Source organism: Eucalyptus grandis, chromosome 5 (genome assembly GCF_016545825.1).
Source record: "Eucalyptus grandis isolate ANBG69807.140 chromosome 5, ASM1654582v1, whole genome shotgun sequence".
In the NCBI taxonomy this organism is placed as follows: Eukaryota; Viridiplantae; Streptophyta; class Magnoliopsida; order Myrtales; family Myrtaceae; genus Eucalyptus; species Eucalyptus grandis.
In genome coordinates, this window is record NC_052616.1 from 35,226,277 (window position 1) to 35,241,073 (window position 14,797).

The window sequence follows — 14,797 nt, forward strand, 5'->3', positions numbered from 1 at the left end:
AATCCTGTCACCTTTAACTAGGGTCGATGGTAGTTTAGTTATAAATTGAAGACGTAAATGCTTTTCACTCTCACCGTCTTTACTCACCAATGCAGACCTGTTAAGAGAAAGACGAACTTAAGGATTCATTGAGAGACATTAACACTACAGAAGATAGCGCCTAGTACGCCCACTATAAGGACAGCCTTCTTGCCAACAGCAGTCTTGCAAAAAACAAAATCATGTTGGGGGCCAAATCCAACATATAAAATCATTCTAGCAGGTCATTCAGATTACCATAATAATTGGAATCAATTGGCTATCAAAACCTGTGAATTTTTAGCAACCGTTAGCTTGAACACATTGATCTTACTTAGCCTTCGAAAAAAGGAAAAGAAGCACATATACTAATACTCATGATAAAAAGAAATGATGCCATCGTCCCTATCTCTGTCATCGATACATAGATATACTTAGTATGAATTCACGAATTCAAACGGTGTTGCAAATAAACTAAAGGTGAATTCCTGTGGAAAATCAATAAAAAAAAATGCATAATTGCAACTCTAGTTAATCAACCCGCTTTGTTGGTGAATCAGCTTGGCATGCATTTAAATCGCAATCATCTCTAAAGTGTCTCAACAAAGATTCTTACCAACAATTTAGCCTTTCATCTGATAAAGGAACTTTGGTCTCATTAGGTAGACCACGAGTGAAATTCTCATTCATAAACTCTGCTAAATTAGGAAGTTCATCGAGTTTCTCAAGATCAAGTGGCTTCCTAATTTTTTCTTTCATGGTGTTGAAATTCTCCATCAGTAATGCATTTGTCCTCAAATATTGATAATCGTCCATCACTGCAGGCATCAATGGCTCCCTCTTCTCAGTTTCAAATGCTTTCAAACTCTGCCTACAGAACGAAGTGCTGCAGGGTTGGCTTAGGATTCGAATTGCATACTTCTTCAATACAGGAAGGACATCACCGCAATAGTCCCACCAGTCACCTTTATAAGCAACACTATTAGTATACAATTTTCACATTGAAAACAAATAAAATATGAAATTACATATCACGGTCAATTGATTAAAGAATAGATGCTTACAAGGGTGATATGTTCCTAACATTGTCTTTGCCATAGTAGTGAACAACTTTGGCACTTTGTCACGATAGAGCTGCATTTCTTGCACAAATTTTTTCTGTTCTTCAACACATACCAATTTTTCAAGCATGATATTCATGCCATTTTTCATTGCATCATTCTCTATGAACTTCTCGCCACACATGTAAGCAGGGTTAAGAAAAGCAGCAGCAGCATGTATTGGACGAATGATATTACCTCGCCATTCCTCAAATAGTACCAGTAAAAAATTATACTTAGGAACATTAGTCATATATATTTGTCTAATAGCCTCATCTGCCATTTCCACGGCTGAATACAATAACCCAAAAGTAGCGCCGTAGCCATCAACTAGACAGAGTACTCGAAATATTGGTTCTAAAGCATGCAAGACTTCTTTCCCTTCACTCCAAAATTCAGAACTGCGAATGATTTCACCCACTTCTATGCTTGATTCATCCTTCTCAAAATCCAACGAAAGCCACTCAGATGATGAAACCAGCAATCGCAACTCACTTTCAACCCTCATGATTGATTCAAGCATATAATAGTTTGAGTAAAACTCTGTTGTTGATGATTGTTTCAACCCCAAGTAGTTTGTGAACTGCTTCGTCAATGATAAGATGCCATCATGGTTGTGAATCTTAGTGACGACTGCTCTTGCTTGATCAAATGCCTTTTGAATCCATGGAATAGCATCATTTATAGCCTCGAAGAGTAATTGTGTTTCATGGGCAACACATCCGGTCACGTACACATGGGTAGGTCGTCATTTGGCATAAATTCAAGGCAATCTCCTGGATTTTGGATTATGTACTGCGTGACGTTGTTGGCTCCAATTTCTCGAGTGACAAAATAAGGAATCCCTTCCACCAAATCGAAGATTAACATAGAACTGGGGATTTCCAACGCATTCAATAGGACCACTCCTTCAATAGAATAAGCAAAGATAGACATGAAGGATCTCTTCTCACGCTGCCAAACATAATTGATGAGTGTGCAGCCAGTTCTAACCCATGATTTCTTCACATTTGCCACATACTCTCCAATTTCCTTTTCCAAATCAGGCACTAACTTTGTTTTGATTACTGAACAACATGGCAACTTATAATGGGAACCATGTTTAGCCACAGCATCCACAAAGTCAATGAAGGATGGCCTCCGCACAATGTCGACATCCTCACCATTCAACAGGATGAACTTAACGAGCAATTTATCCGGCATAACGTCGTCCTTACTGATATGCATTTTTAGCAAAGTCTCTTCGATCTTACCTGAACAGGCTTCAGCCTTCGCTCTTTTATTAAGACCAGGACTTTCCTCAGTAGCGGCAATTCGAACATCTTCAGGGACCTTGGTGCATATATCTATACCACCGCCTTTAATTCCAGATAAATGTGATTTAACTCTCGGAACACCACCAGCAAATTTTCTATCGCAAAACTTGCACTTAAATTTGCCATCCAGAAGCTCTACATATTCCCAAAATCGATCTCTCTTTCTGACCATGTCTACTTCCTTGGCCTATATACACAAAAGAAGAGCGAATTAAAGTTTCCCTTCAACAGTCAAGTTATTGATAACACAACCCACGTCTTACAGTATATGCACGTAAGGTTTAGCCCCACATATTGCCTTAACATCTTCGCTAAGCAATAATTAAACCTCTTCACTGAAATATCACGCAATTGACATTCACACTAATGACCCTTCTTCATCAAAACAAGGGAGTTTCACCAGAATTGTTGGTGGGTCAACAAAACTCAAGGAAGCTCTTTTCCCACTATAAATATACACACACATTGTTATGAGAGCTCCAATTCATAAGACTGATATTTAAGTTGACCTTCAGTTGAACAGAGACAGAAGCTCATAGATCTTGAACGAAAAATGAAATTCAATATTTTGAGGTCAAAATTAAATGAGATTGCTGCAACCTATATATAAATGTTCTGGGTTCTTCAAGAGAGAGGAACACGGAATTTAGACAAAGGCCACATCTTTACTCAATAATTGTTTAATTTAAGGGCATTTATCCCCAAACAATAGGTTTAGGATAGAAATAGAATTAGCTATATTCATCTAACATGAAAATCTGCTATCCCGCAAATAACGAAACAAATGACATACTTAAGATCTAATATTGTCTCTAATATTCTCTAATAAGGAATTCTCCTATACGCACAAATTTACTTCAACGTTGGACACTAGCGTGCTTCTTGAGAGCAATACAGAGCATCTAGAATTGCAGCTAACCACTCAAAACCAACATGACTACAAAAATGAGGAAAGCGCTTGAAATAATTGAAACGCCCAGAATTCCTCAACCAACTATCGTCGCTCATATTCACATCCACAGAAGTTGAGAGAGAGAGAGACTAGAGAGAGACCTGATAGTAGCACGAAGAAGAAGCTGAGTTAAGCGAAATTTCTCGCGGCGCGACACCTCAAGAGGGAAGAGCAACCGGATCACCAACTTACAGAAAGTCGGGGAGAGCGAGCGAGAGAGAGAGAGCGCTTCTTGTATAGGCGCTTGAATTTCGCTAGTTTATATACAAGTGCTGCGTTTCTTTTTTGCTTCTTTCTGGTTTGGTCTGCGGTCAACAGTGTTTAATGTTTTTTTTTTTCCCGCGGTCTGCGTCAAATTGGCAGGGCACGTTTCGTTTCTCGTACGCGTACATACGCGAAAGGTTGCGAAAGCAAAAGTACGCGTTCTTTTCAAAGTCACGGCTCTTACGTTTGTATCATCGGTTTCGTTAGCTTCACGAAAGTCTGGAGCTATTCTTCTCCTTTTCACATTATCCAACCACTCTGTTGGATCCAATGCATCTTTTATGTATACTCAAACCTAAACTCAGATAACTTTTTTCCAATTTTAACCGGCTATAACAAGTTCCTCACGAGAGTCTGAATTAAACTATTTCCATCAAATAAAAAGTTACCGACAATTTACATGTATTCAAAATTATTTTGATATATACATATAAAAGACTATTCATCCGCACATGAACATTACTTGAAATGAAAAGTTACTACCTGCATAAATTTTTTTATTTCTAATGCTAAAATTTGTTGAGAAAATGATCAATTTTTACTCTATGACATGGGGTTAAAATTACTTTAATGGTTTTTAAGTTAACATTAACATAGAGAATTTGCTAACCATTGAAAGGTTGGGGTTTAATTTTTCTAGGTCGAAGTTCCTTATCACATAAAAAATATTACTCATCAGTAGCTACGTGTTTTTTTTTTTTTTTTTTAAATGATAGATGCATTAAAAATTTTAAAACTTATCACGAAAGTAAAATTGATTAATCTTAAAACTTGTCAAATTAGTGCAATTAAGTCTTTTCATTATTTGCCCAATTAGGCTAACGAAAAATGTTGACGTCGTTTTTTTAATATTTTCTCTCTCTTACATAGCATTGACCTTACTAAAATATGAAAGATAAGACTAAAATGTCGTCATTTTAGCTTAAATCAGATTTTTTTTAAACCTTAATTAAATAAAATTATAAGATAAAAAGGCATTTTTAAAAAAATTCAACAAAAAGAAAGAAAAAAAAAGGGCAAGGCCTAAAGCAAGGGCTGCCACTACCCCACCGTCGTAAGAAAGTGTCAACGGGGCTCTGCGAGGGCTAGTGGGGCCATCAGCCCTCAACCAGACAGCAGCAAGGGTGCCTCACATGGGCTAGCCCTCACTATGATCTGGTTGACCGTTTGATTTAGGCGAGGGTTGGCAATCCTCACTCAGATCTGAGTGGAGGGCTATAATTGCTCACTCTAGGTGAGGGTTAACGGGCCCTTGCTGGCGGTCAGCAAGGGTCACTGTCCCTCGCCGAGCCCTGCCGGTCTATTTAGGCAAAGGTGAAAGATATCTTGTTGTGGAGCAACCCCAGCAAAACAACCTCTCTTCTCTGTCGTCCCTCGCTCTCCCTCTCTGTGAGAATTCTGCAATGGTGCTCTCGATGTAAAATGGAGAAAATGTAGTCCCCTCCTCCACAAATTCGTTCCCTGTCGCCACCGTTTGCCCCCCACGTCCTGAGGAAAAACCCCCAATTTCTAAAAGAAGACAAAATCGGTTACCAGCCCCTTTGACTCGCGGTGCTTCGCTCCCTCCTCTCACGCGCGCCTCTCTTACCTTCCCGTCTCTCAATGTTTAATGGGCTGGAGTCGACGGGCTACTTTTCACATCACCTGCCTATAATCCCCTTCACGAACTCGCGCTTCATCTTCCTAATCTTATTCGGTGATTGCGACTCGCTGCAGATGAAGTCAGACTCAATGGAATTCTGAAATGAGATAATGCGTGCATGTGGATCAAAGGGTCTAGGCTCTTTCCACCGCAGAATTTGAGCAACCTTTCGATGACCACGATTTCCGCGCTCTAGCTCTAGATGAGCTTAAATTTGACCGGCTCCTCCCGATAGGCAGGACCGATGGCTCGGATCTGTTGCCATCACCGCGGCTCTTCCTCGCCCTCCTAGTGGTTGAGGACTGGTCGGCATGGCGACTTGCTGGACAGTGCCGGTCACATCTTCAAGTTGGGACTCGGACTTGGGAGACTATTCTTATTCTTCACCCTTCCTCACCCTCAATTAAAAAAATTTCTTGATTTTATGAATTGGATATTTTTGTACCTAGGGCATAATTTTTATGTCTGATGTTTCATTGACTTGATTTTTGCCTTAGGGAAATCTGTGACCCGATTTTTCCAATCCATCTAATTGGGGGAAATTTTAAAAAATTTATACATGTGATTTTTACACAAATTTGGCAAACTTCTACGGGGCTTACTTTTCCGTCAAACATTCCATTAACTTGATTTTTGCACCTACCAAAAAAAAAAAAAAAAAACCCGTGAACCGATCTTTTCAATTCATGAAATAGTGAAAAATTTTGAAAAATTATATTCATGTGATTTTTACACAAATTTGGCCAAACTTTTAGGGGCATAACTTTTTCGTCGAACGTCTTGTTGTGTTAATTTTGACTACAAAAAGCCTGTGAGCTGATGTTTTCAATTCATCAAATTAGGAAAAATTTTGAAAAATTATATTTATGTGATTTTTTACTCAATTTTTTCATCTACAGAAAGCCCGGCTACCCACTTGGAAACAGCATGATTACAAAAATGAGGGAAAGGACTTGAAATAATTGAAAGGCCCGGAATTCTTCAACCAACTATCGTCACTCGTATTCACATGCATAGAAATGGAGAGAGAGAACTTGATAGTGGCACGAAGTAGAAGTAGAGGAAAGTGAAATTTCACGACACCTAAAGAGGGAAGAGTGACCAAATCACAAACGCACAGTGTTGGAGCGAGCGCCAGAGAGAGAGAGAGAGAGCTTGCACTATGTTGAAGCTGAATTTTGCCAGTTTGTATACGATCGGTTTTTTCTGTTTTTCTTTCTGGGGGATTTTGATATTCCTTCAATTTTTTATTTATTTTTTATTTCTTGTTTCCATGGTCCACGTCAAACTGGCAGGGCACGTTCTGTTTATTAGCAGGCGTACGTCTGTGAAAGTTTGTGAAACTAACGTCCGCGTTCTTTAGAAAGTTGCGTCTCTTGCGTTTGTTTCGTTGATTTCACGTCCGAGGAAAATATATGGCGCGCTTCCAGGGGCACGCGTTTTAGCTTTCCGACAGTCTTGAGCTATTTTTCTCTTGTTCACACTCATTTATCTTTCATATGCAATCCAACCAATGCTCGGACAACTTAATCCAATTGTAACCAGCTACAATAAGTTTCTCACTCGAGTCAAAAAGTTTTTGATATGTACATGCATACAAAATTATTTTATATATAAAAATTTGAATTACCTGTCACACATCAACGTTACTTATAATGAAAAGCTACTAGCCACATAATTTTTTTTTTTTTTATTTATTTCTGATGCTAAAATTTGTTCGAAAAAGGTTAGTTTTTATTTTATTTAGGGCATGGGGTTCCTTATTTTATTGGTATGAAAAGTTAATATCAACTTAGAGAATTTGCGAACTATGAAATGCCAAAGATTAATTTTCCTAGTTTGGACTTACTCATCACGTAAAAGAATACAAGTAATTAGTAGGCACATGCTTTGCTTTTTCCTAGTTTGGACTTACTCATCACATAAAAGAATACAAGTTATTAGTAGGCACATGCTTTTTTATAAGAAAAAAATACAAAGCAGATGGGAATTCGAACATGTGAATTGAACGCGCAAATCAAAAAATAGTGATGCTATGCAAAAAACAATTTGCAGAAATTGGTACCTGGGATTGCAAATATGATACTCTGGAGTGGCATCATGCACAAACATTGATAACCATTTGCCTTATTACATCTGATATGTGACGCACAATACAATTGGTCATCTCTTTCTCCTGCTCCTTGTGTGACCTTCTCATGATTGTCATCATGCTTCGATTTGGTTTTACTTTCGTAACTATTCTTCAATAAGATGCCCTGGAAGATCAATTCCCTTGCATTGACCTTCTCTTGACGCTCCACCTATGGCTGAAGACTCCAAATTTGCAGCAATTTCATGTCAAATTTTCTGCGTTGGATTGAGGATGCCAGCAGCATTGTCTATGTCTTGCTGAATTTTGGTTCTTCCCGTGAAAGATTCCTCATATCAATGAACAAGAGTCCCATCCAGCATGCCCGAAAAGAATTCACTAGCATGGGTGAAAGGGTTGAAGGGTCTCCTTTATGCTACGTGCGAATAATATGAATAATTGTTGCAGCAATATATAAAATATACTAGAAAAGAAAATTAAGTTTTAAGTAAAGATAAACAACATGTATTATTTGATTGATTGAGTGATCTTTCACAAAGAATACAACTTTGGTATTTATACGAAAAATTATACATAAAAGGTCACTAAGAATTTAAACATGTTTTGCGTGGCTCTATCATTTAATGGCACTTATCTACAAACGGTTACGAAATATGATATTATCAACTTCACTACTTGATAGTTACATGCCACATTCCTCAACCGAGTCGGTGTACTTTACTCGTCAACTCTTCACTCCAACACTTAACCGTTTTTGCATGGACGTCTCTATGGATAAAAATTAGGCCTTTTTTTCGACCAACTGTACTATATGGATTAAATGCTTCCAACACTTAGTGTAATCTTCTTCTCCTGTTGTCAATTTCTGTAGCTTCCATCGATGAAGTTGCTGGTTAAAACACTAGGCCATTTTCGGTGTTAATATTACGTAATCTACATAAGTTCACATTGACGAAAAATTTGGTAAATTGCTTTCTATATCAGCAAAATAAAATTGTTTTATGTTTGCAATTTTAATGCCCATATAGGTTCTGACTGTGCAATCTGCTCCCTTCGCATTAAAAAAATTGCCTCCCTGCATGATTCTACCTCGATTTTAAACTTCCACGGTTCTTTTCCCTTTTTCTTGTCTCAATCTTTTTCTTATTGTGATTGTTTCTCTTGTTTTTATAGTTTGAATGGAATTGTCCATATACGCCAGCAATGCATACAAACAATTTGACGAATCGATTAATTGGATGATAAAAGAGTTCGATATTGATGAAGTTAAAATTGATTGCAAAAAAGTACATGAAGAAATTGCAAAAGCAGCACGAATGTGGACTTAGACAAAGTCCAAGCATTGCTAAAAGAATGTGTCGTAAGGTGTTCATCAAATATAACCCAAACATTTCCTTAACTACGGCTATTTTCATATAATCAGGTTTTTAAATTATTAAACGACTATATAATCAGTATGACAACGATATATTGGTGAGACGACGATGATCATTGACTGAGCAAGCGAGAGCAGAGCAAGTGAAGTCTGAGCTTTTGGAGGGTTGCAGAGCTCTACCCAGAATGGCAGAGCATTTGCAAAGCATCACATCGCTTGATGTCATATGGTTTTCGGATTCCTTCTCCTTCCATTCACATACCAATCAAATGGCAGAGTTCCTCCGCGTCTAGACTACATCAGCCTCTTGCCCAATTGCCTCAACCACCACATCTTCTCCTTCTTGCCCACTAGAGATGTCGTCATGACTTGCATATTGTCAAACAGGTGGCGGATCCTCTGGAACACCGTCTCGAATCTTTCCTTCTCCGTGCTGCGGGATGGTCACAACTTGACCCTTTATCGGCGTCCCCAGATCAAACGCTGCATGTGTTCTTCTTTTGTGGACAGAGTCTTACTTTCCTACGCCTTGCCTTAGGTAAAAAATATACCTGGAAATTGTCCATGTTGTTGATCACCCGTCGACCCGCGGTGTCGAAGAGCTTTCCGTTGTAGTTAAAAGTATTAAGGGTAACGTGATGTCTCTGTTCCTTTACTATTGCTGTTCATTCGAGGATCTGTGCATGAAAAATTTGCCACTTCATGGACATCAGAGGCACCGGTTGGCATCATCTTAAGTCCTCGTCCCTCGACTCCTCGGGACTAAGTAACGAGGTCGTGAGTAGAATTTTGACGGGTAACCCTGCTCTTGAGTACCTTAAGTTGGAGGAATGTTGGGATCTAACAAACGCCAAAGTCCATTCGAGAAGTTTAAGGAAGTTGGCATGGTTTTGTAGATTATTCGGAAACGGATTTCCTTTAAGGATCTCAGCGCCTCATTTGCTGCTGTCGCGCATGAAGGGGTATCTGTGTCAAGAGGATGAAGATAATTGAAGCGATGTCCCTGGTCGAAGCCAAGTTAGATTTCAAAATGGTTTTTGATCAAGGTAATTTGTGTGGGGTATGTTGCGAAATGTTTGTGGAAATGCTTGGCAAAATTTGGAATGCTACTAAAATAATTGTTGCTGGTCAGTGCCTTCAGGTGACTAAAATAATTTTCTTTTGGGCATTTCTATTTATGGTCTCACTTGTCAAACTGGAAATCTGCTCATACGCATGTAAATTTAGGTCTTATATTTGTATACTGCAGGGTGTATTTACCTATACCGAGACTTTGAGAAGTCACTGGCATGTTGCATATTGATTCATAATGATTAATGCATGGCTAAGTTTTTTAGTGCGAGAGTTTCTTTCTTTCCTCTTCTATTTCTTTTGCTGGGACAAGTATTGGAAAATTCGTGGTTGGTCGGTATCAGGGTTTTCCTGCATGAAAGCTTTATCACACTAAAATGGTCTGCTGGCAGAGAAGCAATATCCATTCTATAATAAGCTATCCTAAGGAAGATTTTTCTTCCCAAGATCTTTACCTTTTTATGGTCTTAAGGAAACATGAGACGGTTGCTTTCTTCTTTATGAATGTGGCTAGGTTCTTTCGTTTGTGGATATACATACGGGCGCCAGTTTTATTCCAGAATTGCAAGTCTTGATACTAGACATTTGTGTTACAAATTGGGAGGGGAGAATAATAACAAGAGTGCCACAACTTTCGTACAACGTTTACTTAAGTATCATGACTTTTTTTTTTTGGCTCACTTAAGTGCCACATTGAGCAAAATCGATTACTTGAGTAATCATACGTGAATTTATTTTAAAATTTTCAAAAATCCTAAAATTTTCTTATTTTTCTTTTGCTTTTTTTTTTAAGGACCAATGAGGGTCATTGGCGTCGAAAAGCCCTCGCCCTCGATCGCAAAGGCCCTAGGTGAGGCTGTTGCAGCCTTGCTGGATCTGGGCGACACTACCTTGCCCAAGTCTAGCGAGGGCCTTTGTGGCTAAGGGCAAGGGTTTTGCGCCGATGAGGGTTGCCAATGACCCTCACTGGCCCTAAAAACAAAGGAAAAGAAAGCAAAATTAAAATTAAAAATAAAAAAAATGATTAAAAATATTAAAAGATATTTAAAAAGTTATTCACGTTAGCGCTATCGAAGCCACGTAAGATGACCGGCTATCGCATCCAATTTTCCAGCGAGACAAATTGTTAATGACATTCAAGTGATCGATTTTTCAAATTTGTGATATTCAAGTGAGCTAAAAAAGGATTATGGTACTCAAGTGAACACTGTATAAAAGTTATAACACTCTTACAATTTCTACCCAAATTGGAGTGTCACTCCTACTATTCGTACCCCAACTTGGATTGTCCTGCTTTAGCATATAATGCTAGCAAGTTCGTATTTGGAGAAGCTGGTCATATTTTTTAAGACATTACGCTGTGGCTTCGTCTTGGTTTTCCTTACTCTACTCCTTGATATATTGATTTGGGTATTGCATGTGAAAGAATTGACCAGAGCTTTATCAAAAGGAACTGGACGTGTTCCCTCTTTATCAAGTACAAAAGTTACGTTTCTCTCACTCTCTCCATGCTTTCCCAGTCTAAACTTGTGACACTCGATATTATGTTTTCTCTTTTACATGAGAAACAAGAATATTCTAGAGCTACAAAGCGAGTTATTAAATTGTTAATAATGCATAAAAAATTCCTCCTCGAATAGCCATTTAAAGGAATAAGAGAAACTCTATGATAGCGCATTTTGTACATTCAATATACTCTATGGATAGAGGATTGATCTATTCCCTTGCCATGTTAGAAATATTGCTCCTAAAGTGTCCTATTGAAATCAAGAAGTATAGGCTTGCCATCAACATAAGAATAAATGGAGTTTTTCTAAAAAACTTACGAGTGGAAAAAGACCTTCTAGGGATATGAGAAATAGGGCTACAAGAGGACCTTTGCAGCCTTGCTAGCGGCCGGTGAGGTGGCTGTCGTGCATATTGGGCGAGGGTTTTGCAGCTTGACCTTCACCGGCCCTAAAAACCAGGGTTAAAAGGAAAATAAAAATGAAAAAACAAAAAATTCAACTTTAAAAAAAAAAAAATTTAAAAATCCATGTAGAATGATTTACCCGAAATGATACTCAAACGATTGATTTTACTCTAATGTGGCGCTAAACTAAGCAGAAAAAAAAAGTTATGGCATTTAAGTGAGTGTCGTATGAAAATTATGGCACTTACTTGTTCTTCTCTCGAATAATTACAAGTACAAAGTGCTCGCTAATTTCTTATGATACACATGTTAAAGCAATTACAGCAAAGTTAGCCATGAATAAATTTTATAGCGACGATGGGCCTACTCCAGTCGATTCCTCAAAGTCTTCGCGTTCAGGAAGAGAAAAATAAAATTGATCATAAGAAAAGCACTAAAATCAGGTTGGAACCATGCGGCTGCATAACCGTGACAGCTAGTTGCATCGAAGTATATCCCAACCTCACCGTTGTCCATGCGGTAACTCTTCTTCTTCTCATCGATGTTATCTTTGAAATAGACGTGGTTTGGCTTGACCCCGAGAAGGCAAGACTCGGCGTTGAACTCCACCGAGAACGAAGAGTTGCCATTCAAGAAGAGAGATGCGTTCCCCAAGCTCTTGACCTCTTCCTCAGTTCCCTTCTCCAAATCAACTTTGAAAACTCGGATCTCTTTCACGGTTCCATACCCTTCGCCCCATATCATCCATGCCGCCAACAATGAGCCTGAACACTCAACGAGATACGGATGACCTTCGAAAATGTTCTGCCCTAGAATTAGTCGCGATTCCATGCGATGATTTCTCTTGTTAAAAGTCATTATTTGCTTGTTCGCATCCAAGGCCACAAATAGCCCATCGTAATAAATCAGTTGAAGGATGGTGGACCGACGCAGATACATTGCTGGACTCACTGCCGTCCATGCATCTTCTCCTGATCTGTGGAAGGCAAACCCTAGTGGTCCAAGACTTTGATGAATATGGATCATGACTACGTAGCTCCTGGTTGAAGAAGGGCCTGAGGACAAGGCGATCCTGTTGATTCTGGGATGGCGGCACTGGAGCCTCTTCGGCCCATCGAGTTGCACCCTGAGACGTGACTTGCGGCGAAGCTTCGTCAAGGCAGGGAGTTCGATGCTGACGCGCGAAAGCGGATTGAAGATATGGTACTCCCTGTCCCCCTGTGACGCGAGTATCCATCCTGGTGCAGACAAGGTCCGGACATGAGATCCTGGCACCTGCATCGGGTAAATTCTCCCTGTGGTGGGGCTGCGGAACTCAGCTCTTTGGTTGTCCGCATAAATCATGAGCCACGGCTTTTTCGACTTGGTGTCGTACGTCTCTTTGGCGGCAGTGGACCGCCATGATGTGCACACCCCTCGAAAAGCTAAAAAGTCTTCTATGGCTAGCCGTCGAGCAATGAGTTCTAGGATCTCTCGTGGGAGTTCTTCCCAATTCACCATTACTTGGTCATAGATTGAATGACCAAGTCGCGCGGTGTGCAACTTCTTTGATGAATTCATCCCTCAAAACATGAGGCGGGTCCATGCTTATCTGAGGCGGGTCGTTGCTTATGTAAGGAAAGACCACTATCGGGAATTCGGTTTCCTTTTTAGTGTAAGATTACCCCAATCCGACTTCCTCTTTCAACAAATTGCTTCACAAAACTTATGGCTCGATAATTTCTTTTTCTTGAATGGATATTCCTTTGTCCTGGTTGGCAAGATAAACTTCCTCTTATTTAATGTTATAAGATTCAAATCTTTCTATAGAATATAGCATATCTATGAGATAGTTCATCTTCAAGTTTTTACGAATAAAACCCCATAAAGATCTCATACATAATCTGTTTAAGTAAATGATAATTGTTTCATAGTAAATGACGCATGAAATTGTAATTTAAAAGTAAACTGACTTGTAACACTCAAAACATAATACCTAAAATATTTAATACTTTGAACAAAAAAAACTATATGTACCATTTCAATAAGAAACTTGTTTTTCAACCCAAAAATAAATAAATAAATAAATAAATAAGAAACTTGTTTTCCTCGAAAGAAAATATATGATAATTGTCACATAATAAATGATGCGTCAAAAAAAATAAAGTGTGAAATTTTAATTTAAAGATAAACTGACTTTCAAAACATAAATCATAACTATCACATAGTAGGGAATTCATGAGTGCACTCCGATAAAAAAAAAATGGCAATTGTGACACAGGGGAAACAATCACTTTTTTAAATTATAAGAGCCTTATATATAGACCACTCTTTTCTTTCATTTGTACACTCTTTGTACAATTATATCTATATCCCCATTATAGTAAACTATAACCTACTGTACCACTTAAATTGGAGCCATATGAATTTAATATAACTCATTTATACTTTTGTCTCCTTATTCTCATTTTCAATATGCTTGGTGTAAATACTAAAGGAGATACGAATGATTAAGTATTGATCCAATTTCTAAAAATAATATTCTTGCTCTTGAGGACCATAAGATTCAAATCAAAGCCGAGTTGGATTTCAAAATGATTTTTTATTAGGGTGGCCTGTATGAAGTATGTTGCGAAATGTTCGTGGAAATGCTTCGCAGGAATCGGAATTCTACTAAAATAATTGTTGCTGGTCAGTGCCTTCAGGTGAGTAAAATCATTTTGTTTTGGGCGTCGTATTTATGGTCTCACTGACGATACTGGAATTCCCATCATTTTGTCTTGTTAGCATTTGAGGCATGAAACGACGTCATTTAGTATCTTTTCTTCAAATAAGAACCTAAGTCACCAAATTGAAAGAAAGGCCCAATTTCAAACTCTAACTGCTATTGAATGAATCCTCCCAACTCAATCCGCCATGTTTCGGCAAGTTACGAAGAAGCTGCTCCCCCGGCTCACCGTGAGGACCCGTCCCAACCCTTCTTGAGAAAAGAAAAGATCAAATCTCAGGTTCTAACTTTGCTTTGAACAGAACAAAACGAGGAGTCGGAAACTATCTGGTATATGGATGATGATAG

The 14,797-nt window shown here is 38.6% G+C and overlaps 2 protein-coding genes across 2 annotated transcripts; both read right to left on the reverse strand.

Moving 5' to 3' along the window:
- Window positions 1-1,844: 1,844 nt before the first annotated feature.
- Window positions 1,845-2,606, reverse strand: LOC120293865. Its single transcript, XM_039313641.1, has one exon. The coding sequence runs from the start codon at window positions 2,604-2,606 to the stop codon at window positions 1,845-1,847; it is 762 nt and encodes a 253-aa protein (XP_039169575.1).
- A 9,499-nt stretch (window positions 2,607-12,105) lies between these two features.
- On the reverse strand, window positions 12,106-13,242 carry LOC104447015 (F-box/kelch-repeat protein At1g57790). The gene has a single exon (XM_010060801.2). It carries the CDS (start codon window positions 13,240-13,242, stop codon window positions 12,106-12,108), a length of 1,137 nt encoding a protein of 378 aa, XP_010059103.2.
- Window positions 13,243-14,797: the final 1,555 nt, after the last annotated feature.